This window comes from Pan paniscus, chromosome 3 (assembly GCF_029289425.2).
Source record: "Pan paniscus chromosome 3, NHGRI_mPanPan1-v2.0_pri, whole genome shotgun sequence".
In the NCBI taxonomy this organism is placed as follows: domain Eukaryota; kingdom Metazoa; phylum Chordata; class Mammalia; order Primates; family Hominidae; genus Pan; species Pan paniscus.
Genome location: NC_073252.2, coordinates 76,361,250 through 76,387,022, shown reverse-complemented (window position 1 = coordinate 76,387,022; position 25,773 = coordinate 76,361,250). Strand labels below are relative to the sequence as shown.

The 25,773-nt window shown below is 34.0% G+C and overlaps 1 protein-coding gene across 38 annotated transcripts in view; it reads left to right on the top strand.

Moving 5' to 3' along the window:
* Positions 1–25,773, top strand: part of FIP1L1 (factor interacting with PAPOLA and CPSF1) — an 82,381-nt gene that overhangs the window by 45,820 nt on the left and 10,788 nt on the right. For 19 of the 38 annotated variants that reach the window (XM_003806463.7, XM_034958817.3, XM_008954061.6 and 16 more), the window contains 5 exons: positions 2,504–2,597; positions 4,659–4,815; positions 17,185–17,211; positions 19,259–19,313; positions 20,654–20,709. In XM_003806463.7, the coding sequence (XP_003806511.1) occupies positions 2,504–2,597; positions 4,659–4,815; positions 17,185–17,211; positions 19,259–19,313; positions 20,654–20,709 (389 nt within the window). The remainder of the gene's footprint in view (positions 1–2,503; positions 2,598–4,658; positions 4,816–17,184; positions 17,212–19,258; positions 19,314–20,653; positions 20,710–25,773) is intronic. The other 19 variants (XM_008954094.6, XM_008954085.6, XM_034958818.3 and 16 more) reach the window with 1 other exon arrangement.

Genomic DNA, 25,773 nt, shown 5'->3' with positions numbered 1-25,773 from the left:
ACCTACGCTTTGGGGAACTCTTAAGTTACCGTAGATTTCCTCATAGGGAAACTCTATTAAATCTTCTTAAGCAATGAAAGAAAAAGCTGTCCATTAAGAACTTCCGTGGAATAATATGGTTCAATATTTTTTTCCATAATGTGGCATCAGAATAATATTAGATTTTTAAATTATTTGTCAGTGTTAAGATATTATGTGCTTTTTGTTGCTGTGGTACATACTGTGTGTCTTATCATAAAACATTTTGGAACAAAACAGTAAGCTTCATTTATATGATTAAAGTAAATCAGTTTATGTGGTTAAAAAATACGGGCACAAGGAGATGTTTTGAAAATGTGGAGAATTGTAATTTTCTGAACTCCCTTTAGGGATATATACTTGTTAAGGCTGATTTCTCAGTTATATGTTTTTAGAAACATAGTATTTGCCATTTTGAATCTTTAGTGATTAAAAACAATCAATTTAAAGTTGAAAAAAACTAATTAGACTTCTGACCATATTTAAGGTACATTTTAAGAGGTGAATACTTCCATGTGTCCCAGACTTTTTGAAAACTAGAGATCCTCAGAAATAAATGGTAAAAGACAGGCCATAGAAAATTTTCCCCCCAACAGGAAAGTTATATCTAGATCTAATTTTTACCACTTTTAACAATTTGGAGAATTTGCTATCTGACTTGCAAGTCCAAACAAATTTGGTAGAATTTGTTCTTGATGGGAATAAACTTAAAAATGCAAAGGAGAGAGTCCAGTGATTGGCAAGAGAAAATAGTAGAAAAGGAAATAGAGCGAAAATAAAAATTTTGACAATGGAGGGCAGCAATTAACAGAGAGGAAATTACAGCCTCAGAATGCACACCTGTATTTAGTAGGATGTTGGAATATGAAATGTTCATATATCAGAGGGCTGATGGCATGTGCTTTGATAATGCAGTCATGGTGGGCATAGCTTTGCAATTTAAATTATAGGGAAGAAATGGAAGCAATATTTGTTTTATTGTAGAGATATTTGGATTTTTGTAACATGTGAATATTAAGATCTTTCCCCAGCTATATTGGAGGATATGTTAATCCTCCAATGAAATCATTGATGATCTTTGGGATCATGAGGAAATCTAGGAAGTCAGTGACTCAGGCATTAAATTAGAAAGGCTTGAACATTTTTAAATTGTACTAAAATTATAGAGAAGGGAAGTCTTAAGTGGGCAAGGGATGGTAAGTGGGAACTGACTATGTACTTGAAAACATTTCAGATGTCATGATGTGCTTTGTATAGGGCTGTCTTTGTTAGCACAAAATAATTTGTGGAGTGTTTCAAGGTCTACTTGAGATAAACTCTTACTAACTCATGATTTCCAGAAAAGTCTTAAATTCCTCAAAGGTCTTGCTGGAAGGAAACCTAGCTCAAGGGGAGGGGAGGTCTATAGTCTTTGGGATTAGAAAGACTCAGGTTTGAAAGTTAGTTTTGCTATTTAATTCATGCTTGTGTCAGTGATTTCACTTTGGACCATGGCTTGTCTCTAACAAGTATACAGTAATTTTTCAGTTTTTGTGAAGTTTAGATATAATGGGTTTGGCATCCAACCTATGGTAGCTGCTATTTGTCATTTTAGGAGCCTAATCTAGTGACTGTGGAAGGATCTATGGTATTTTAATTGTTTTGCTTCTATAAAGTTTTAAAGGCAGTATTGTTCAGAACTGAAATATAGATGAAGAGAAATTCATCTAATTTGCATCCACTTTTCATTGCCTATTTCTCCAAGTGACTTCTATATCATCTTAGGCATGCATACTTTTGTGAAGTCCTTTATCTGCATAATAGCTTTTAACATTATTTTAATTATTTAAAATACAACTTACTAGGTTTTTCTCTTAAATTTATAGCATTGTTTTATGATAGACTATTTTTCCATATCCTTATAAACTTTAAAAAGATTGTAGAGGTGAGGCGAGTATTTAAATATTTGAATTTTTCTATCTAAATGCAAGTTATCAGAAATGGCAAACTGGTTCCTTTTTTATGTTTTTTAACACTTGGAATATATCACAAGGAAAATATCTTGTGTATGTTAAAATGAGCATTATTTTCAGGCCTTTTTGGGGAATACTTAAAGTTTCTGTAATAGAGCTGTAGTATGTGTTACAATTGTAGTGGTCCCAAAATTTCCATTTGTCTAGCATTTGCTGTCTTATTTAATTTCACAAAGATAAATTTATTTGGAGACTACTAAAACTAGTAAGTGTAGAAGAGCTCTACAGAGACTTAAAACTTAACATTATGATCATTGTTGGGTATGTTGGTTCTAGCTTGTTTATTAATAAAAATTTTTATGACAATGCAAAGTAGTGAGCTTAAACTCAGGGATATTTTTCAATGTGTATTGTGATCTGGTTTTATTTTAAAATTTATTGCAAACACATTTTGTTTTTATTTCTCACTGCTTTTATTATTTTTTAAGCATCTAATTAGGTGAAACTGAATTGATTCAATTTTTATGTTACAGGAGATTACCTGGGGCAATTGATGTTATCGGTCAGACTATAACTATCAGCCGAGTAGAAGGAAGGCGACGGGCAAATGAGAACAGCAACATACAGGTTTAGTATTTTAAAATAAATAATTTTCTTTAACTGGAGGATGATATCAGCATTATAATTTAATTTATTCAATAGATAGTCATAGTGCTATGCTGTGTTTTAGGTGATACAAAGAGATTTAAAATGTGGAACCAGTCATTTATTATAAAGGCATTTCCAGTTAGAATTTATAATCTCTGAATCTTTTTTTAATAGGGTTTTTTTTCTTTTCCTTGGTAGAAACATAGTACAGGTTGAGTATCTCTTATCTAAAATGCTTGGGACCAGAAGTGTATCAGATTTTAAAATTTTTGGATTTTGAAATGTTCATATGTATGTAATCTTAGAGATGAGACCCAAGTCTAAACATGAAATTTATGTCTCATAAATAAGTTATTTAATTTGTTATAATGATTTGTTAATTTATGATAATCTTTTTTCCTTTGGCAACCCTGAGTAAACTGTGTAGTGGGCCTGAGTTTTGATTGTGATCCATCACATATGAGGTTGGGTGTGGAATTTTCCACTTGTGATAAAATGTTGATGCTCAAAATGTTTCGGATTTTAGAGCATTTCAGATTTCAGATTTTTGGATTAGGAATACTCAACTTGTATATAGGTTTACTGAATGAAAAATAAAAGACCACCAGTGATTTTACCACCTAAAGATAACCACATCTGGTACATCTCTTGATACTAAGCAAAATTGGGATACTATTATAATTATATTTCTGTGTATACTTTTTTCCCCATCTAAAATTATCATTTGTATGTTTTCATATTCTTAAAATATGATTAAAATATCTTCATGATAGCTTCATTGGATAAATATACCATGATTTATTTAATGTGACATTTCTGGAGGTGGCGTAGAGCTGCTTTGTTTTTAGGTGAAAAATTGAGGGGAGATAAATTATCAGTAAGTTGGATAATTAATGTTAGAAATTTAATAACTGAGACTTCCAGCTATTCAGTTTGGCCATACTTTTTTTCATTATTTATTCCTATTTTCTGAGTCCTTTTAAAAATGTCCAGAGCACTTTACTCTTACCTTTGATAAGTTGATCATGTAAAATATTCCTTTTAGCATCTTTAAAGGCAAATCATTTCTATAGTGGAAGATGTTAGTCCATTTTTCCTTTCCCCTTACCATTAAAATGCCACAATTTCTCAAAATAAATACTTTAAGAAATAGCGTATCAGCATAAGCCCTACAAAAAACACTGCACTTAAATGTAGGAAGTGTTAATGGAAAGAGGGATTGTATGTTTAAAAGATTGCTTTAGTCAGCAAGGATCTGAGAAGTATAAATTAAATATACAACATTATGTTGGCTGTCTTTCCCAAATTTATTTACACATCCTTGGGGAGCTTATCAAAAATCCAGATTTTGAGGTGCCACTTTGCTTGTTTTATTTCAGTAGGTTTGGGGTGCTTCTTATGGTGCCTGTCCCTTAACCTGTTCACACAAAGAAGCATTTTGCAAACATTGCTTTATTTTTCAAGAATAAACCCTGGTCTTAAAGTTACAAGGCTCACATGATAAAGTTACTTACATATCTTGCTGCCTATTGCTTGCAGTCTGTTGACACATGCCTGACAGTTTCTTACTTTGCAACCTGGTGATGACAGGCCCTTGTACAGTGAATGTCTGACCTGCTGCCATGTTAATTTCTTAAGGCCAGTGTCTGTGATTAATGATTACATTGCCTTAATTGAATACTTCAACTTTGGTTGGGTGACAAAGATAATACTTGTTAAATGATCTTTATGAAGTACTTTTTTCTTGTGTGGAGTGTTTGTATTAATTACTTTTTATTAAGAAATTTTTGGTAATGATCCAGTTGTTTTTTCTTAAGATTTGAATATGCACATTTTTAAAACTGTATGTGTGTGTATACTCACATAGGCATATGTATACACATATCACACATGTAGAACTATTACTCTCCCCCCAAAAATACATATATGTGAATTAAACTACCTTTTACTTTGTTTCTTAGATTAAATGAAATTAATTTACTAAGATTAATCTTACATAATATTTATGCATCTGTTTAATTAACTGTGCTCTAATTTTAGGTCCTTTCTGAAAGATCTGCTACTGAAGTAGACAACAATTTTAGCAAACCACCTCCGTTTTTCCCTCCAGGAGCTCCTCCCACTCACCTTCCACCTCCTCCATTTCTTCCACCTCCTCCGACTGTCAGCACTGCTCCACCTCTGATTCCACCACCGGGTAAATAGTACATAAGACATTTGACTTTGAAAGAAAAATAGCTTGCGAGTGTTTTTTAAAATTTTTGACAATTAAAATAATATCTTGATCACATTTCATTAAAAGTAATAGATATAATACTTATCTTCAACAGATTCACACTGAAACAGATATATATATGTTTATTGCTATTTCAATATAGGAAAGAGACAGTGTTCTAAAATTAAGAAGAATATACAGATACCAATCTTGTGATTCAAAAATATGATAATGATCCCCAAACTTAAGTTGCTAATAGAATATGTATAAATCCATACTCAGTTACAAACTTTACCAGTGTTAATTTGTTTTGAAAAAAACATTAAAAGATACTTTCAGGATGGGAGTAGATCAAAAAATTACATCTTGCGAAGAGATTGATTAATATTTCAGTCTGGTCTTCTTCTGTATACCGGTTTCCTTTTAGGAGACTGCTACTGGGTGCCTGGTATTTATTTCTTTTAAACAAAAGTAAATGTTGATCATATTTTTAGCTACTTTTGATTACAATTAAAAACCAGGTTAGTGGTGATAGAGAAGAAACTCACAAATAATTCCCAAATTTTATTTTTATTTGAATTTTTCATCGGGTTGCCTTTCTTACTTTGTTTTTAACCTTTATCTGCCTTAACCAAGTTTTTATGAAACTAGCAAGATTGATTGAGATAATAATTACTTCTTCCCAGGGAGAAAGGTAGTAGTAAATGATGAAAAAATAGCTGCTTGTCCTCATCAGGGCAACATGAAAGACGTATGTTAGGCTTTACTTCCTATTAATAAAATCAGTTTATACTAGAGAGCCATGTACTCTCACTCACTTTTATTTGCAAGAGAGCTGTCTTTGTTTTAAGGTGCCAGTTGTGATCCAAGTACAGAACCAAATCCAGGGTCTGAATAGTCCTTCCCTAACATATTCATCCTTGGCCTCTAAATGTCAGCCACTGCTTCTGTCTTTCATCCTCAGTGCCTTTGATTTCCTTCCACTGTCACCTCTACTCTCAAAACGTATGAGAAAAATATGAAAAAATGACTTATGGCTTTAGAGGGTCTGTTGTCTCAAAAATAGTGGAAGGAAGAGGTTGGAATATAGGTTAGAGGTCCTTATTCCAGACAACATTAGTATTTCTAATTTCAGTGAATTTCTTGTTCCAACAAATAGATTGAGCAGAAACGACTCATTAGTTGGGATTGACTTGTGGTTCTTGTGTCTTTAATATGCTGAGTATTAACCAAATGAAAGAGGACTTAGGTGATTCAAAATGAGGACTTCTGTGATTTCTATGTGAATCCTTTGTCCTCTGAAAAATAATTAGATAAATAAAAGGTAGAAATAATTAATGTTTCAACATATTTGATTAATGATACTAAAAAAATTATTAATGTTTGTGGTACTCTGTTGGATTCCTTTGTAATATTACTTAAACTTTACTAGGTAGTGATTTGAAATAATTTTCTTTTTTTAATTCTTAAAACTTTTTAAAAATTTTATTTTTGACAGTAATACTTGTATATGTTTATGGGGTACAATGTGATGTTTTGATTATGTCTACATTGTAGTAAATCAAGTTAATATATTCATCACCTCACATACTTAACATTTTTTTGTGGAGAGAACATTCTGAAATCTAGCAGTTTTGAAATATACGGTTATTAATTATAGTCACCATGCTGTACAGTAGAGCTCCAAAACTTGTTTTTCTCATTTCACTGAAACTTTTGTATCCTTTGAAAATCATCTCCCCTACCTCACCCATGGTCCCCAGCCTCTGGTAACCACCATTTTACTCTCTGCTTCTATGAGTTGGATCATATAAGCGAGATTGTGCAGTAATTGTCTCTCTGTGCCTGGCTTATTTCACTTAGCACAGTGTCCTCCAGGTTCATGCATGTTGTCACAAATGACAGAATGAAAGGATTTCCTTATTTATGAATATAGTATATCCCCAGATGGCTAACATTTTGTATGTTCAGTACTAATTATTAAAGTAAGTAGGACAGAGTTGGTATGAATTAATGACAACAAATACTTAGCTGGTATAAGAATATTCGAAACTCCGTAGAATATTGCTACAGAGGTAATTGCTACACATAGGCAGTAGCATTATCTGGAAGTTTACTTTTTTTTCAAAATGATAAAATTACTTTTTTTTTTTTTTTTTTTTTGAGACAGGGTCTCACTCTTTCGCCCAGGCTGGAGTGCAGTGGTGCGGTCTCAGCTCACTGCATCCTCCACCTCCCAGGCTCAAGTGATCCTCCTGCCGCAGAGTAGCTGGTACTACAGGCGTGTGCCACCATACCCGGCATTTTTGTATTTTTTGTAGAGATGGTGTTTCGCCATGTCCAGGCTGGTCTTGAACTCCTGACCTCAAGCAATCTGCCCTCCTCGGCCTCCCAAAGTACTGGCATTACAGGCATGAACCACTACCCCTGACCATTTCTTTTTCATGTAACCTTTGTTCATAAGTATAACAAATCTTTGAAGAGTGTTTAGGTTATTAATGACATTATACTATAGAGTGCAGCTAATTATTTTTCTGTTGCTTAATCTATTTTTCTACTTAATTCTCAGCTACATGCTTTCCATATTTTAAAATCGAGATTTCCTTTTATGTTTATTCTTGGTTTACATTTCTATGCTCTTCTGTCAACATTTAATGAGTGCAGATTCAAATGAATTCTAATGCTGGTTTAAGGAGTACCTAACTGGTATATGTGCTGAGCAGGATACCAGTTCATTAAAACCAAATATTTGAAGTTGAGACTCTCTGAATTGCTCCTTACTTTTAGTAGAACGTGAGCTGTTGGGAGCGTACAGGCTATGTATTTCTATCTATGTTTCCCTACAGTTTTAGTCAAGTGGTCTTGTACGTACTTGGCATTCCCTAATGTGTTTGCTAATTGAGTTAACGACAGATTTATGTATCCATAACACCAAAGATGATTTTCGGATTTATACCTGGTACGTTCAATCAGGATGGGCACTGGCTCTGAATAACAGTACGGCTGCATAGATATATGCCAGCTGCCATGCTTAAAGCTGTGGTTTTCAGTTACCCTTTACCACAGAACCACATGATTATACTATGTTCCGTAGTTTGTTGTAATTTAAATCACCTTAAGAATCATAAGCAGCTAATGAAAGAAAGCTATGATTCAGGATTCCTTTTAAAGTATTGCCTTAAAAGATATTCCGTTTTTCTTAGATAAACTGTCTTGTTTTTTGCTTTCTTCAAAAATAATCAAAAGAAAATGGAAAAACATTTTTTTAAAGAATTAATTTAAATGTATTTTAATGTTGCCTTTTTAACATTAGACTTCTAATTTTTTTAAAAGTAAAGTCCAAAATATGATGAGATAAGTATAGTAATGATATTTTATTCTCATATTTTAGGATGCTACTAGATTTTTGTTTTGTTTTGTTTTTAAATAAATAGGGTGACCATACATCCAGATTTGCCTGGAAGAGTCCTACTTTATACCTTCTATCCCAGCATAATTATTATTATTCATTCTTAGAAAGAAATTCCCTGGTTTAGATGATACAATTTCTGATTGACTCTTGGAAATTTACAGAGGTCTTATTGCATAAGTAGATAAGTTACTGTTTAACAATTATAAGGTGTTAGAGATAACTCTCATTTGAAGGACTTTTAATGTCAAATAGTTCACAGAAGAGGAGAAATGTATTGCCTCCTCTCACCCTTAAACACACACCTGCAAACATATATGAAACTTTGCTAGTAACACAGAGAGGACAAAGTATTTCTGGCCATAATAGATTTGTATGAAGAGTAGAGGAGATTTATGTATTAGAATACAACAAAGAAGGAAGAGATGTCTGGAAGTGCAAAAGCATTTATCGTGGTTCCCTGCAGCCATACTAACAGTAGCTTGAAAACAAATACTGGGCCAGGCACGGTGGCTCATACCTGTAATTTCAGCATTTTGGGAGGCTGAGGCAGGAGGATCACCTGAGGTCAGAAGTTCAAGATCAGCCTGGCCAACATGGTGAAACTCCATCTTTACTAAAAATATGAAAAAATTAGCTGGGTGTGGTGGCATACACCTGTAGTCCTGGCTACTTAGGAGGCTGAGGCAGGAGAATCACTTGAACCCAGGAGACAGAGGTTGCAGTGAGCCGAGATCACACCATTGCACTCCAGCCTGGGCGACAAGAGCGAAACTCCATCTCAAAAAAAAAAAAAAAAAGAAAGAAAACAAATACTGGCTAATTTAGTTCTTCTATAATATCCAGAAAATCTGTTATTTCATTTTCTCGTGAATCAGAAAATAGTTTCCATTGTATTAAGTTTTTTCAGAAATACATTAGAGTGGTTTCATGCTTTTTCTGAGTAATAATAGATATAATAGCTAATACTTATTGAATGCTCACTTTTCAGGGTACTATTCTGAGTACATTCCATGTGTTAACTCATTTGATTCTTGAACAATATCTGAAGTAGATGATATTCTAATTTTGCACTGAGGAAGCGGGGACCTAAGTCATCTGAGTAATAGCTAGAAAATAGTAAAACCAGAATTCTAACCCAGGCAGTTTTGCTTGAAAGCCTGTTTTCTTTATTAACTATGTTGAAATGAATCAGTACCTATATCCAGAAAATCGTATTATTGGATTACGTGTATTTGTCACAGTCCTAGAAACTTTTTTTTTTTAAAGCATTTCTCTGATGTTGAAGTACATGCATACGTATTTGTGGGTAGGGAAGTTAGGGAGATTATAAGGAACAGTCATCACATTTTTGAAAATCTGAATAAGGTTTTTACTGGTTTGCCTGCCTTGTGTTAAGAAGTCTGTGTTTAGCTGAAGTCAGTTTTGAAATATTTGTTTATTGGAAGAAAAACCGTAAAACTGGAAGTATTAATGTTATAGGGTAGGTGATTTTGTGTGTTTGTTTATTGTGGTAAAATACAATATATTTGTCATTTTAGCCATTTATAAATATGTAGTTCATTGGCATTAAATACATTCACAATGTTATGTAACCACCATGAGCTGTACCTAAAACTTTTTCATCATTTCCAGTGAAAACTCTGTGCCCACTAAACTCCTTCCCTCCTAAGGATAGCCCCTGTAACCTCTATTCTACTTTTTGTCTCTATGAGTTTCCTTATTCTAGGTACCTCATATAAGTGGAATCATGCATTTGTCTTCTGTGTCTGACTTACTTTGTTTCTAAAATAATAGAATTTAATTAATGATTGTGAGCTAACTTTATGGTAGGCTTTAATTTAGGCTTTTAAATGTTAATTTACTTCAGTGTCATCATATTTGATGTTCATTTTTTTTTTTTTTTTGTAGTGGAGTTTACTGTAGAATAGAAGGCAAATTCAGTTAAACTCATTTGTTTTTGTATGAACTCTTATCAGCCTCAAATGACTAGTTCTGTGGGTCTTGGGAACAATTGAAATGTAGCCCAGTAGTGGAATTCTGCTGAGTTGAAGAAGGGTCTTTGCTTTACTGAGATATAGCCCACCTACTCTGGACCACAAACCAGGCATCCCTGCTTTTAAAGTTAGCTATAGGGTTTAACTGTTTATCTAGATACCAGATGTGTAGGATTCTGCATTTTAGAAAGAAGTAAATTTCTTCCTAAAAGACTGTTGTCTTGTGTCAGTGTCTGGCTAATCATCTAGTACTACTAATTTCATGAACTTTAAAATCTTATTTATTCCTTAAATATGTTAATTTTGGGTTAGGGATGATATATAGGAATCGGGTCAGGGGGTGGGGGCGGGTGGCGAGTTGCTCATATCTAGGGTCATTCTGCATTTCCTCTAAGTCCTGCATTCTCATTAGATTATTTTTCTGTTAGCAGTCTGGTTCTTTAGCACAGCAGTTCTCAAAACTTTTTGGTTACGTCTTCTTTAAACTCTTTAAAATTACTGCAGATCCCATAGAGCTTCTACTTATGTATGTTTTATCTGTTTTTTAATATTAGAAGTTAAAACTGAGAAATTAAAATATTAGAGATATGTATAATACACTCATTACATGTTAACATTTTTAAATTTCTTATGAAAAATAACTGTACTTTTCCTAGAATAATTTTAAAAATTTAGTGGGAAGTGGTCTTATTTTATGCTTTTGGAAATCTCTTTACTATGTGGCTTAGTAGAAAAAGCTGGTTTCTCCTGTTTGTTTTCACATTAAATCTATTGTGATATCACGAGTTATGTGGCCCCTGGAAACTCCACTGTAAGAGAATGAGCATGAAAAAGGCAAATAACATCTTAGTAAATTTTTTTTTTTTTTTTTTGAGATGGAGTTTTGTTCTTGTTGCCCAGGCTGGAGTACAGTGGCACTATCTCAGCTCACTGCAACCTCTGCCTCCCAGGTTCAAGCGATTCTCCTGCCTCAGCCTCCCGAGCAGCTGGGATTACCAGCATGTACTGCCACACCTGGCTAATTTTGTAATTTTAGAGATGGGGTTTCTCCATGTTGGTCAGGCTGGTCTTGAACTCCTGACCTCAAGTGATCCACCCACCTCGGCTTCCCAAAGTGCTGGGATTACAGGCGTGAGCCGCTGCGCCTGGCCACAGCTTAGTAAATTTATGAAAGTAGTTTTGACCTGGCAGATTCAGTAGGGTCTCAGGGACCTCCAGGAATTCCTGGACAAAACGTTGAGAACACTGCTTTGGCAGAAGCTTGGCCTGTATTGGATGAATATTATCAGTGCCCTTGAGGAAGTACACTTTTATCCCTTTAATTGAGAAACTAGTTTATGACTATAATGTTTATTAAGCTAATTTTATAATACCATGGATTTTTGGTCTTACTCAACAGATTACCTCAAATTAACTGGCACTGTTTGCCAGAAATGTAAGCATTTTCCAGAGTTACCATTAAAAAAGAATTCCTTAAAGTTTTTGAAAACTGTATTTATTCTTGTGTTTTTCTATATTCAATTTAAAAAGCCTGCCTATCAGTGTTTTCAGTAAATTCAAAACAGAGAGCAATGCTAATTATCTATAATAAATAGAATTTTCTGGCACAATTAAAATTTATTTAAATGTAAATTTAATAGAGATTAAAAGCTTTCTTAGGATGTTGATTTTTGAATGTGCTTTCTCCTCCAGGATGCACCCTTTATAATAGTTACATTTTGAATACATCATTGACACTACATTTTGTTGAATCTAATTACAGTTTAATTTGTGCCTTCTGCTTACACTGCTCTTTCGATCGTCTCATGATTATATGGAAGCTGGTAGAGATCATTTCTTTACAAGTTCTCTATTAAAAAACATAGGTATTTCTATCAAAAATGTTTTGTGTAAGATAGAAGTTTATCTTCTGTAGGCTTTAGATTTTATAAAATAGAAGAGTAACAGATCCTAATAAAGGTAACATAATTTGTCCATTTTATAGTGTATGTAAAATTACCTTTTTTACCTTTTAGACATGAAGTATGCTGGTAAATTTTTGGTTACTTTGTTGTGTGACCGTACCACTTTTTAACCCTTTTTTCTTTTCTTAAAAATAACTTAAATCTTTTTTTGCACCTTGTAATTGTTTTAATTATGAAATAATGGTTTTGCCATATTCTTTCTACATTCTGGTTTGTATTTAAGGGTGGATGGTAGATGAGATGATACACACGTGTGTGCGTATGTTTTTGTTTGTGTTGAATTTTTAAAATCCTGATACATAGAAACGCATTTCTGGTAGAAGGTGATATTTAAAGATTTTTGTAAACCTTGGCCTTTTCTACTCATTTTGAGTAAAACTTCTGAACTTGATGGCTTTGAAATACAAGTCATGAGACTTAAGGAAAGTGATCAAGTTTATCTGTTTCTTAAATAATAGTGCCGACGGAACTTGGAATTTACTAGTGAGAAATAGGAAGTGTAGTTTACATATTCTGCCATTTTTTTCCTTTCATGTGAATTTGAATAGAGAAAAGATAGATGGTTATTGCATGTATTGGTTTTCTACTGCCGTATAACAAGTTACTCCAGAATGTAGTGGCTTAAAACAACATACATTTATTATTGAACAGTTTTCATGGGTCAGGAATCTGGGACAGCTTAGCTGGATCCTCTGCTTTAAGGTCTCTCTCAGACCTCACAGTCTTCTCCAAAAGCCTGACTAAGGAAGTATTTGTCTCCAAGCTCACTCACCTCTTTGTTAAAAGGATTTTGTTTTTTTCTAGGCTGTTGGATTGACAGGGCTTCAGTTCCTCACTGGTGTAGGCGTCTTAATATGTTAGCTTGCTTAATCAAAGCATGTAAGCCAAGAAGGCAACAGAGAGGGTGCCAGTGAAATAGAAATAACTGTCTTTTGTAACCTAGTCATGGAAGTAACATCCTTTGATTTTTTTTGTGTGTGGTAGAAATAAGTCACAATGTCCAGCCCCCACACAGGACATAAATACCAGCAGACAGGGATCATTGAGAGCCATGTCAGAAGCTATTTTGCCTTAGTTATATAAAATTATGATAGACTACATTGAGAATGAGTTTATAGACAATCTGTTTAGTTTTTTGTGAGTGCAAAGCCCACTATTAATTTTGTGGGAATTTTTAGTATGGGTAAATTCTTTTTAATATGATGTTTAACAGGAATGCTAACTTTCTGTTTCTTTGCCTCAGTTCTTTCAATCTCCAAAATAGGATTTCAGGTCTTACCCCCACCCACTTTTACATTTAAGTGTATGTGTTATGTGCTGGAAAAATTAAGCTGGGTGTGGTGGCTCACTCCTGTAATCCCAGCACTTTGAGAGGCCAAGGCGGGTAGATTGCTTGAGTTCAGGAGTTTGAGACCAGCCTGGGCAACATGAAGAAACCCCATCTTTATAAAAAATGCAAAAATTAAGGCCAGGCATGGTTGCTCACACCTGTAATCACAGCACTTTGGGAGGCTGAGGCGGGTGGATCGCTTGAGCCCAGGAGTTTGAGACCAGCCTGGGCAACATAGCGAAACCCTGTCTCCACAAAAAATGCAAAAAAATTAGCTGAGCATGGTGGTACACACCTGTAGTCCCAGCTACTTGGGAGGCTGAGGTGGGAGGATTGCTTTGAGCCGGGGAGGCAGAGGTTGCAGTGAGCCGTGGTCATGCCACTCACCCTACGCAACAGAGTGAGACCCTGTCTCAACCAAAAAAAAAAAAAAAGAAATCATCTTCTCTTTTGAGAATGCCAGATGGTGTAGGCTCTCATAGTCCTTTTAAGTGTCATAGGTAGATGCTTTTGTTTCATAAAAATTCAGAATGGGATTTATTTAGTCTGTACTAAATTGCTCAGCAGTGAAATTACGAGGGAAGCTTAGAATCGGATCCAGTGATCCTCATAGTATAGTCCTGGGCCGGCAACATCATCTGGGAAATGTAGGGGAATGTAGGTTTTCTGGTCCCACGCCAGACTTACTGAATCAGAAATTCTAGGGGAAGGGCCCAGCAATCTGTGTGTTTTAAGAGACTCTCCAGGTGATTCTCATGCATGTTCAAGGTAGTTTTTATTTATTTATTTATTTATTTATTTATTTATTTATTTTTGAGATGGAGTCTCGCTCTGTTGCCCAGGCTGGAGTGCAGTGGCGCGACCTCGGCTCACTGCAACTTCCGCCTCCTGGGTTCAAATGATTCTCCAGCCTCAGCCTCCTGAGTAGCTGGGACTACAGGTGCATGCCACCATGCTTGGCTAATTTTTTGTATTTTTAGTAGAGACAGGGTTTCACCATGTTAGCCAAGATGGTCTCCATCTCCTGACTTTGTGATCTACCTGCCTTGGCCTCCGAAAGTACTGGGATTACGGGTGTGAGCCACCGCGCCCGGCCTATGTTCAAGTTTTAATACCACTAATCTGTTCAGTCTGTTAGAGCTTGAGTATTACTTTTCCAAAAGGTTTTGGCTGGCACTAGAAATCTACTTTTACTACTGTTACATACAGCTTTCCAGGAAAATCAACATTTTTTTAAACTCATTTTTCAGATAAAGGATATAGAAAAGAAACAAAATACGTTCCTTATTTAAGTCTGTTGTCTAGGTTAGGCAGCATGTGTTTGCCAGGAAGATGGAGGTGTTGGGAGGGGAAAGAAGAGGGACGTTTGAGATGAATTTTCTCTTCCCTTACACTGTTTCTCTTTTATTAAGAAAAGTCAAATACTAAATAGTGATTTTTAAGTGAGAATGATGTTGGCCTTACATGATATCACGTATCAGTTTGAAAATACATTCAGTAATTGTCAAAGAATTGGTTATATAGTGTTTCATCAACTTTATAGTCTTGTTTTAATGAACATTTACTTATAAAGATTTGCATTGAAATAACATCTTAGATGAAATGGAGGTCTCACAAGAAGGGCCCTTGCTAGTTGCCATGCCAACTTTCTGATGTGTAGGTATTGATTGGAAAGACCTATAAATGACATGGTTTTTTCTTTGATTATGTCTTTAATTCCAGTAGATTATTTTTGTCTGTCCTATGATACTGCTGTAGTAAGATTAACATTAAAGGCAGACAGTAATTTTAACTACCTTTGTAATGTACTTAATTTTTGGTCATATGTCTTTTATCTCTACATTTTGTGGAAGTTTAACAACTTAAATGTTTTTGAGGACTAAAGTTTGAAGGGGCTGACTAGTAATTTTTTAGTTTTTAGCATGAATTTACATTTTAGTAAGCTGTAGTAAGCCTTAGCTAAAGTGATACATCCTGCTCACATAATCATTTAGGTAAAGTTATTAGGATTATAGTATATAGAATGGGTGGATGATTTTGGTATATTCCTTTATCTTATAAATCTTATCTTACAAATCTGTATCTTATAAATCTATGAAAATAGTCATGTATTTACTTACGAAAACTAGATCAAATAGTGAAGTTAAGTAGTGTCCGTATTGTTCTAAAGAAAATTAGGTTGTAGTATATATTAAAAACATTTAATGCTCTGCCTTCCTTACTTTTCTCATTTACTTTGGAGTCTGGGACTCTACTAGCTTGTATGGTTTGTTGGATTGTTTTAGTTTAGTAATTTGGGAAACAGGAAGGTAACCTCAGGATGGATGAGAATTGCCATTAGCTACGGGTCAGTTTAGTAGACTTGTGGATTCATAAAGATTTTTGAAACTTGATGGCTGCTTTATGTATCTTTAGTCTTGTTGGTTTTGTAAGTTTGGAATATGTTTTTATTGTATAGGTGGTTAAAATCAAGTGCTTTGGTCTCTTTTTTAAGGCCATTTGCTACCTTAAGATCTTTTTAATCTAAATCTCTTACTCTGATAAAACATGCACATCAGAACATGTTTAGTGTTAGAATATGTTTCCTTTGACAAGAAAACATTTGAAAACAATTCTGTTTCTTTTTTTGGCATACATTTAGCTAATAAATTAGATTATTTTTTGGACTAATTTTATGCAGTTTTTAAGATAGGATTTAGGAAACCGTTCCAACTGTTTTAGTTATTTATGGTATAAAACTTTTCATGAAAAAGTTACTTTAAATTGTCTTACATTTTTTTTTATTTTCCTGCTTAGAAATCTCATTTTTCCTCCACTGAAGATAGCTAAAATTTGCATGCCACATAAATTGCCTTTCATGTATCTCTTAAATTTAAAATGCTGAATTTAATTTTAGTATTTAGTAAATACATTTTACATTAGGCTTTAAGGGCACATTTGGTCCCTGTAAATTGAAAATATTCATAGTTTATTCCTCAGAGTTTATAATGTATACAAATAATGAGTGAGAGTCACTCAAATTAATATTTGCTAGCACCTGTAGAAGTAAATCATTCACGTTTATGTTAATGTGCCCTGGGGGTGTATATATATGAATTGGTTATTCCCCCTTTCTCTCCTACAAATCAAAGGAAATGTTAGCCTTTTTTCACTTCTGCCAACAATACTAGAACAGTCAACACTTGAATGAACCACAACATATTGAGCTTTACAAAAGTCAGTAATATCCATCATCTTGAGTTATCCTTGTACTACCTGCAGTATTAGAGAAAGAACCCACAGATCAGTTTTTCTATTAAAATGTTAAAATAACAACCTCAGGCATTGATTATCATATTTAGTTAGGATTAACTTCATGGCATTTGATAATTGTGTGTGCATAAGTGTGCTTTTTAACTGATGTCTAACTTTGTGATTACTAGTGGGGGAAACCTTGTTATCAAGTTGTTAGACTGGGTTTTCATCAAGGAAGTTGGATGTTATACTCGAATTGTTAGTCCTCTACGAGAAAACAGAATGGTTCTCTTGAGTGAATAAGCCAGGATAATGAGGCGAGGGGTTTTATTTCAAAGTTTGTTTTGGTGATGGCATAAATACATAACAGGTTCTGAAATCCAATTACTATATTAAATTTCATCACTTGTTTTTTAGGTATTCCAATAACTGTACCACCTCCAGGTAAAACTTTTTTCATGTTTTCTCCATCATTGTTAATAAACATGAAATTTCAAGCTTATAGTTACAGGAGAGACGGTGTTGATGCGGTTAGAATATGGAATAGGCTATGGGGATTTCAAGGTCCTATTTTCAGCTCTGCCTTTGCTTCATTCCAGTTTTGATTAAGATATTTAGTTTTCTTATACCTGTCTTACCCGTTTCTGTAGAAATAGAGATTCTGAGAAAATTCTTACCTATTCAATTTGTGAAGAAAACAGTATAGGATATAAAATAAAAGTTTTCTTAAAAATGTCTTTACAGACCAATGAATTTTTTATGTAATATAGTGACTAAGAGAAGAGAAAGATAATTTATTTTGACTTTATCATTATTTCCGATTTTTTAAATTTTAGTCCTGCTGGCTTAGTATCGTGAGAAAATGTGTTCTAAACCCCACATAGCAACTAGACAGACAGCTGGTCAGGTGGCTGTTCTTAGAGTGGTGATTGTTTATTGTTGTAATAGTATGATCACTAGGAGTTTATTTGTGGCCCAGTGTTTTATTTATTTATTTATTTATTTATTTATTTTTACATTTTTGTCAGTTATTTCTTTTTATAGTGTGATATCACACCTGGTAGCAAGTGTGTCTTACTGAGTTCAGTGTTAAAAGCCAAGGTGTGTAAAGAGAATGAGAGGTGATAATGCTTGCAAGGGTGGGTCTAAATTCAAAATGACTTCAATAAACAGAAAGAGTGAAGTTTAGGTAGCATAGTACAGTATACATATTTAGATGTGGAATACAGACATTGATTATGTGTGAATGTGTCTGAAAAAGACTCATCAGGGAAAGTCAAAGGAATCATTTGTGTCTTTTTAGTTTAAAAAACAATGTGGTTGTGAGGCTGTATGAAATAGGATTGTGGACTTTAGGACTAATGTGGTAATTGCCAAATTTTGTACTTTTAAGATGTTTAATAGAGGAGTTATAGATCCTAAAACTGGATACAGTGAAGAACATGGTAAACATGAAAACAATTTGAAGTGGGGCTAAAAATGGATTTAAGTGGACCTTTGAGAAGGATTCAGAGAACTGATTCATTTTTTCACAGAATTACTAAAACGGAGGCTTAGTGGAAGTGTTTTCACATAACTAGAAGGTGATAGACAATATGACAGTGGAATACCTCTTGTTCTCATTTAGGACAGTGTCTGAATTGTAGTGTGAGAGACTTAAGTTAGATAATTTAGTGCATTTCCTAGTAGTGAGAGTTGTTAATTGTTAACACTTGGAAGGAATTGGTATCATAAGGAATTGACATCATAAGTTTTGGAAATCTTTTTCTGCTAGGATGCTTTATAGCCTATCTGAATTTGAAAGTGTAGTGTAGATTAACTGTTTTTTAGCCATATTATTCTGTGGTATTCCATTTAGGTATTGTGAATTATTCAGAATGCAGACCCCATGATATAGAGGTACAAATTATATTCCTTCCAAACTAATCCACAAACTATATTATGTGCTTTTCTTTGTAAAACAGTTTGTTAGGGTTGTGCTATTTGAACATATTTTCTGGTGGATATTCTCAGCTTTGAACACTGTACATTTACTGGTAAGATTTTATTTATAAATTACACATTTTAAGGAAATTTCTATACTTCTAAAACTCGAAATATTTTTTGAAAGAGGTAATTGCTATATATCTGCTTTCCTTCTAAAATATTTCAAATATATCTGGTGGCTACTGTTTTATGTATGGAGAAGGTAAGGCATTGAGATTAACTTTCTCATACTTACAAAATGGGCTGTGTGTGGTGCTGAAAATAAGACCGGTGTCCTGACTCCCAGTTTGTTTTCTGTGTATTAGACCAGACTGCTTACTTAAAGTTTTATTGCGCTAAAAATCTGTTCATAAGTTTGAGCTCCATTTTTTTCTGTCCATTATTACAACATAGAGAAGCACATTCATATCCCCAGAGAAATTTAGTGATATTCAGCAACTTTGTTTCACTCTTGACATTAAGTGTACATTGTTAACATTTTTTATCTTATGATTGAATGTTTCAGGTTTTCCTCCTCCACCAGGCGCTCCACCTCCATCTCTTATACCAACAATAGAAAGGTAAATCAGTATGGATACTGATTTTTGATCATTGATAGCCTTTTGACAGAAGAACCATATACTTGGAAATATTTTCAAATATTTAATTTTATAAACACAGCACCTGTCTTTTAATTTATAAATCTAGATCTATGTTAGTTACTTTTATATAAGATGTTGGACCTGTAGTCTGATATCAAAACAGGGCAAAGAAAACTAAAATCGTAATATTTTGAAATAATATCTTGCTTTGATTTATGACACACTTGATTAAAGAAGCTCCTAGACTGTTAAAAACCCAGCAAGTCAGTTTTATGGGAAATACAAACATAAATTACTGGAAATCATGAATAATACTTGTCTGTTTTGGGATAAAGTAGGGAAAACTATTATGGGACCATAGTCAAGAAAAGCTGTCTTATTCCTTGATACACCATCTCAGCTTCCACAAAGAAGGATTAGATCCATTCTGTGTGGCAGTAGCCTTATTTTTTGTACCGTGTATTTAAGGCTTATGCTAACTAGAACGCTGTACAAAGAATATTTCCTTCATGGGTGGCAGTATGGTGTTTAACAACATAGAAATCAAACAGTGTTGCTAGGCAAGGTTCGTAAGCCCTTTGAGACTCAGTTTTCCTTTTTACCAAAAGGGTTGATAGAATTGTGAAGATTTTAAAAGCTACTGAATATAAAGTGCAAGTATAATTCTTGGCAGATGGAAATCACTAATAAGAGTTATTGTTATTTCCTCTTAAGTGGCAAATAAACTGTTAAAAATAGTGTGTTTCTGAAAAAATGATTCAAATAATGTAAAAAGACAAAATATGTGAGAACTTTACATCAGTAGCATCAAACCCTGCATATGATTTTCAGAGGGAACTATAAAATCAAGAAAGTATGAATTGTGAGAACATAAGGATTTAGTTTTATTAAGTGTCTGTTAGACACATTTATTTTCTCAGTCAAAATGTTAAAAAGTATTCTTTGTTAATCCTGTCAGTGGGGCTGAATTACTGATTTATCACCAAAAAACCAATTATTTAAGACTAAATTTTTAGTCTGAAGTATTCTGATAGCCTGAAATTTTCTATTACTTTACTTGTAACTCAAGCTAAGTTGATTGGATTATTTATGTTAAATAGTATTAGTACATCCTATTTTTCTGTAAAATTAGGTATTTTAATATTTTTTAGGTTAAAAAAAACCCCATGTTTTATTAATAAAATTATAGAACTAAATTATCATTAAATTGGTGGTTGGATAAAAGTTGTAATTTTGCCTTGTTTTTCCTTTTGTACTACATTATTAAAATTCAGAACTTATTTGTACCAGACATAAAAATATATCTTTTTCTTCAACAGTGGACATTCCTCTGGTTATGATAGTCGTTCTGCACGTGCATTTCCATATGGCAATGGTAAGTAGTAGTATTTAGATGCCTAGATTCAGTTTGAATCAGTAAAGTACTTGAATATTTTTAAAGCAATAAAAACGTGTTCATGGTTTAACATCTTACAGAGCAATTAAAAAATATTAACTACAGGAATGAGTGGTCTATGTATCTGCCAGGTTAGCAAACAATAAATTTAATGTATTTATCAACTGTGCTTTTAAAATTAATTCATGGTGACACAACAGTGATATTTGTACTTTGCCTTTTCTAAAAGGATTTAGGATTTGTCACCAATTTGTCTCAATCTTCGTTGTTTGTAACGTTTCTATTTCTTCACTTATGGCACACACCTAACCTTGTTTCCATCTTTCTCCCTCGCTGGTTTAATTTTTTTCTGTATCATGTGTAGGTCCCCTTTCATGTTCATTCTTGACAACTTTATCCATTCCAAGGCCTTCTGACCCCATTTTCTTTTGCACCTCTTGATCAGTCATTTATTTTAAAAATGCTGTGCATTGTACTAATTTTTTTTTAGAGACAGAGTCTTGTCTGTTGCCTAGGCTGGCGTGCAGTGGTGCGATCATGGCTCACTGTAGCTTCAACCTCCTGAACTAAAGTAATCATCCCACGCAGCTAGGACTACAGGTGTGCATCACCATGCCGGGCTAATTTTGTAGAGATAGGGTCTCATCATGTTGCCTAGGCTGGTCTTGAACTCCTGGGCTCAAGCAATTCTCCTGTCTCAGCCTCCCAAAGTGCTGGGATTACAGGTGTGAGCCACCACACCTGACCTGTACTAAGTTTTAAGGATAGAGTAACCTGTATAGAGTGCTTGCCCTCATAAAAGTTATAGGCTTATGGGGAGATAGCTGGGTGACAGGAGTTAGAGGGTGTCATGGGAGCATAGCAGAGGGGTCTCCTACTCCAGAGAAGTGGAAGGGTAGATAATTTGACTTCCAGGCTATTCAGAGATAAAGGAGTGAGAGGGAACATGGTAGGTATTAGGAGCTGGAAGAAGTGTGTTGTGGCTGGAATGTAGAGACTGTGTGCTTATGCAGGACGTTATAGCCATGCTGTGGAGTTTGGACCTTATTCAGAGGGCTGTGTGGAACCAGTTAGTTTTATGCTGAGTTGTGAAGTTGCTACATTTACATTTGAAAAATCTCCATTCTGGCTAGTTACGATGAGGAAGTTTTGAATTTATAGGGTGAGTAGAAAGGTGGGGTTGGCCTTCTTGGATTGGAACAGCAATAAGAAGTTGTGGAACATGTGGGGGAGTAAAAAATAATTTTCTCCCTACTCTTCCTAGTTCTTAGGATGGACCCTGTATTAAAAGGCACATTAACAAGAGAGAAAAGAACAAGTTTATTAACATGTATACCTCATATATCCATGGGAAATAACCAGGGAATGAGTAGTTCTCAAAGAGATGGCTTAGAAATCCAGATTATATAGCATCTTCAGTAAGGAGCAATGAATTTTTAGAGAAGTGACAAGATAAAGGAAAAGGGCCTTGAGTCTTCATGAGCAACCAGTTGTGGAAAGGCAATATATACTATATAAAGGCTAGTTGGTGAACATTCTCATGCAGTTTCCTCTGGTGCCTTGTCCATGCCGATAAGGGTCTAAATTTGTCTTCAGTGATCAACTTTTGTCCTTTCTGGTAGAGAGAGGAGGAAGGACACCTGTCTTTGTAAACTTACATCGTGCTTTTAGGCAAATTAGGGAGGGCGGGAAGCTTTTCTTGTATCTGCATCTGTTCAGCTACCTTCAGCTCAAAATAATCCTTATGTCAAAGAGGGATGTTTTGGGGTGACATATTCTGGTCTCCTACAGAAGTAATCCAGAGGAAAAATTAGGATGTCATGTACTCAATACCATTGAAGATGGAGATGAAGAAAATTGAATAGACTCCGAAGGATTTATTTGATAGAATAAAGTCTTAGTGGTAGATCAGAAATAGGTACCAGTCATACACTTCTAGGTATCTCTATCAGGGTATTGTACTGTCCTTCAAACTGTACCTGTTCAAACTGCGCTTGCCATTCATTCACTACAAAAGATGGTATTTATGTTGACTTACTTGTTTCAATGACTATGTTTCTTCCCCTTCTCCTCTTTTTTTTTGCTAGATATTTAAGTAGTCATAGTCCTTGGGTTGTAATCTTGATTCTCCCTCTTACCATTTATGTGACTTAAAGATATTCAGCCATTAAATGGACAGCTCAGTTCTTCCTTTTAACGTGGAGTTCATTGAAATACATTGAAGCACCTTAGTCCTGCCATTTAGTAAACCATCAAATGTTACCTGTTTTTTTTTATAATTATCACCCTAATCTCCAGCAAGCTCCAAGTTCCTTCCCTTTTCTGCACTCTGAGGCAGTGTAGCATCATTGTTAAAGCATAGGCCCTGCAGTTAGACAGCCTAGGTTTGGGTCCTGGGTTCATCTCATCTTAGTAGCTTTGAATAATAACCTACATCGTTTTTTTCATCTGTAAAATAAATTTTGACTATTAAGTACTTGGCATGATGCCTTTAATATGTAAGCATTTGGTGAACATGACTTATTAAAGTTTGATTGTTTTACTATTTTAATGAGACTTTCCAGTTTCTATTTTGTTATTCAGTTCCATGTATATTTGTTTCAATACAGATAAACATGAGGAATACTCCATATTAGAAAGAGAGTAATTCTTGAGATTACCCATTCAGTTTCATTACGGAATATTTTATTTTTTAAAAATGCTAACTTGGTATTTAACTTTTTCTCAAGGTAATACATGCACATTTTTATAAAAAAGTGAGAGTCTCCTGCCCACTCTTTCCTGCCCCCAACTCTTCTCTCAGAGACAAGGTTTTTTGTTTTTGTTTTTGTTTTTGTTTTTTTTTTGAATGGAAAGCCTCTTTAGTAATAACAATTATAAACCACATTGTAAGAATTAAATAGAAGAAAGTTAGAAGTTTCCTAGTAAAACAAGGTTTTAGAATGCATTTGATAAATACAGCTTCTTTGTTGGTGATTTCTGTTTTACCTTTGTTTTTTGATGTGTTTTTAGTTCTTTCAGTGGTCTCTGCAGCATTTCTATATATGTTTATCACCTTATTTCTTGAGTATATAACTTACATACCATCTGTTATCTTTCAATATGATAGATGTGTATTTTGCTCAGTTATCATTACTACCCTTCTGTTTTCTCCCACCAATAAAATTATATTACTATTTTTGCTCTTCTCATTTATATATGTATTACTATTTTTGTTCCTCTTCTCATTTATATATGTATTACTATTTTTGCTCCTCTTCTCATTTATCTGTTTCATGTACCATTCTACTGTGGTAAAATGAGAATATTAGTGCGTCTTTCTAAACCTTCACTGAACTCTTCTTTCTCCACCACCTAGCTTTGCTCAACTATACTTCTTACAATGTTTACATTTTGTCCTGTAACAAAAATAATTCGTGGTCTGACAGATTTTTAAATCTAAAAGCTAAACAATAAACAACATTTACATTATTATGAATGTGTAAATATTGTGCACTGCAGAGATAATTATACACCCAAGCTCCACAAGGGAGAAAGTTACATGACAAATAATTCAAATTACAAGTTGAGTATTCCTTATCAGAAATGCTTGGGAGGAGATGTGTTTTGGATTTCGGATGTTTGTTTTGGAATATTTGCATATACATAATGAGATATCTTGGGGATGGAAACCTAGTCTAAACATGAAATTCATTTTTTTCATGTACAGCTTATATCTATAGCCTGAAGTTAATTTTACTCTATTTTAAATATTCTTGTGCATGAAACGAAGTTTTGACTGTATTTTGACTGATAACCATCACATGAGTTCAGGTGTGGAATTTTCTACTGGTGGCATTGTGTTGGCTCTCAGAAAACTCTGGATTTTGCAGTATTTTGGATTTTCAGATTAGGAAATCTCAACCTGTACCATTGTTTTTCCTTGTATGTCATCAGTTGTGTAAAGTCTTACACATTTTAGTGGGGTTCATATTTGGAACATACCTTTCTCCACCTCAAGTACATAAAGATATTCTTTAATACTTTTGTTCCTCCCAGAAAAAGTTTTCAAGTTTTGCTCTTCACATTTAAGTCATTTGGCCATCTGAAATTAATTTTTTAGGTATAAAGATCTAGTAGTTCCCAAATCATTTATTGAATAGTCTGTCGTTCCTGAGGGATCTACGATTGTCGTCTCTGTCATCTATTACATATCTATGTGTATGAATCTGGTTTTGGGCTTTCTAGATATTCAGTTGGTTAGCTGTCCCTGTGCTAATAAATTCCATAGTATCTTTAATTATGAGTTTTATAGTAAATCTGGTATCTAGTGCATCAAAATCAATTGTTGCTTTTACATATGTATTTTAGACTGAACTTAGCAAGTTCCATGAAAAACTTGAGATTTTGATTAATAACATTTGTATAGTACTTACTACATAATGCTCTTTGAAGCAATTTATGTTAATTTATGTAATCCTGACAGAGTTTTAAAGTAGGTGTATTGTTACTATCTCCATTTTATAGATGAGGAAATCAAAATATTAATTTCCACATATCACACAGTAAGTGGCAGAGTCAGGATTTGAACCTATGTTGCCTGGCTTCAGAGTCCTTGCTTTTATTTACTATACCATATTGCAATTGCACTGATGCTCTAGATCAGTCTGTGTGGAATTCATACCTTTACAGCATTGAGTTTATCAGTGATCAAGGACTTTCTCTCCATTTGCAGAGGTGTTGTTTTCAATAAACTGCTGTAGTTATCTCCATACACTTCTTGAATGTCTTTGGTTGGATTTAGTCCTTAGGTACCTAATGTTTTTGTTGCTGTTATAAGTGTTATATACATTTGAACAGTGTGTTCTGTTTATATTTGCTTGTATTCAGAAATAGTTGTTTGGTTGGTTATTTTTATAGCCATTTACCTTTCTGAACTCTCACTATAATTTGTAAAGTCTATTTGGGAAATACTCTTGCAGATAATGACAGTTTTGCTCCTTTTTTTTCAGATCCTTGTTTGTCCCTTTTTTTGTTTTGTTTATTTGTTCTGGCAAGAACCTC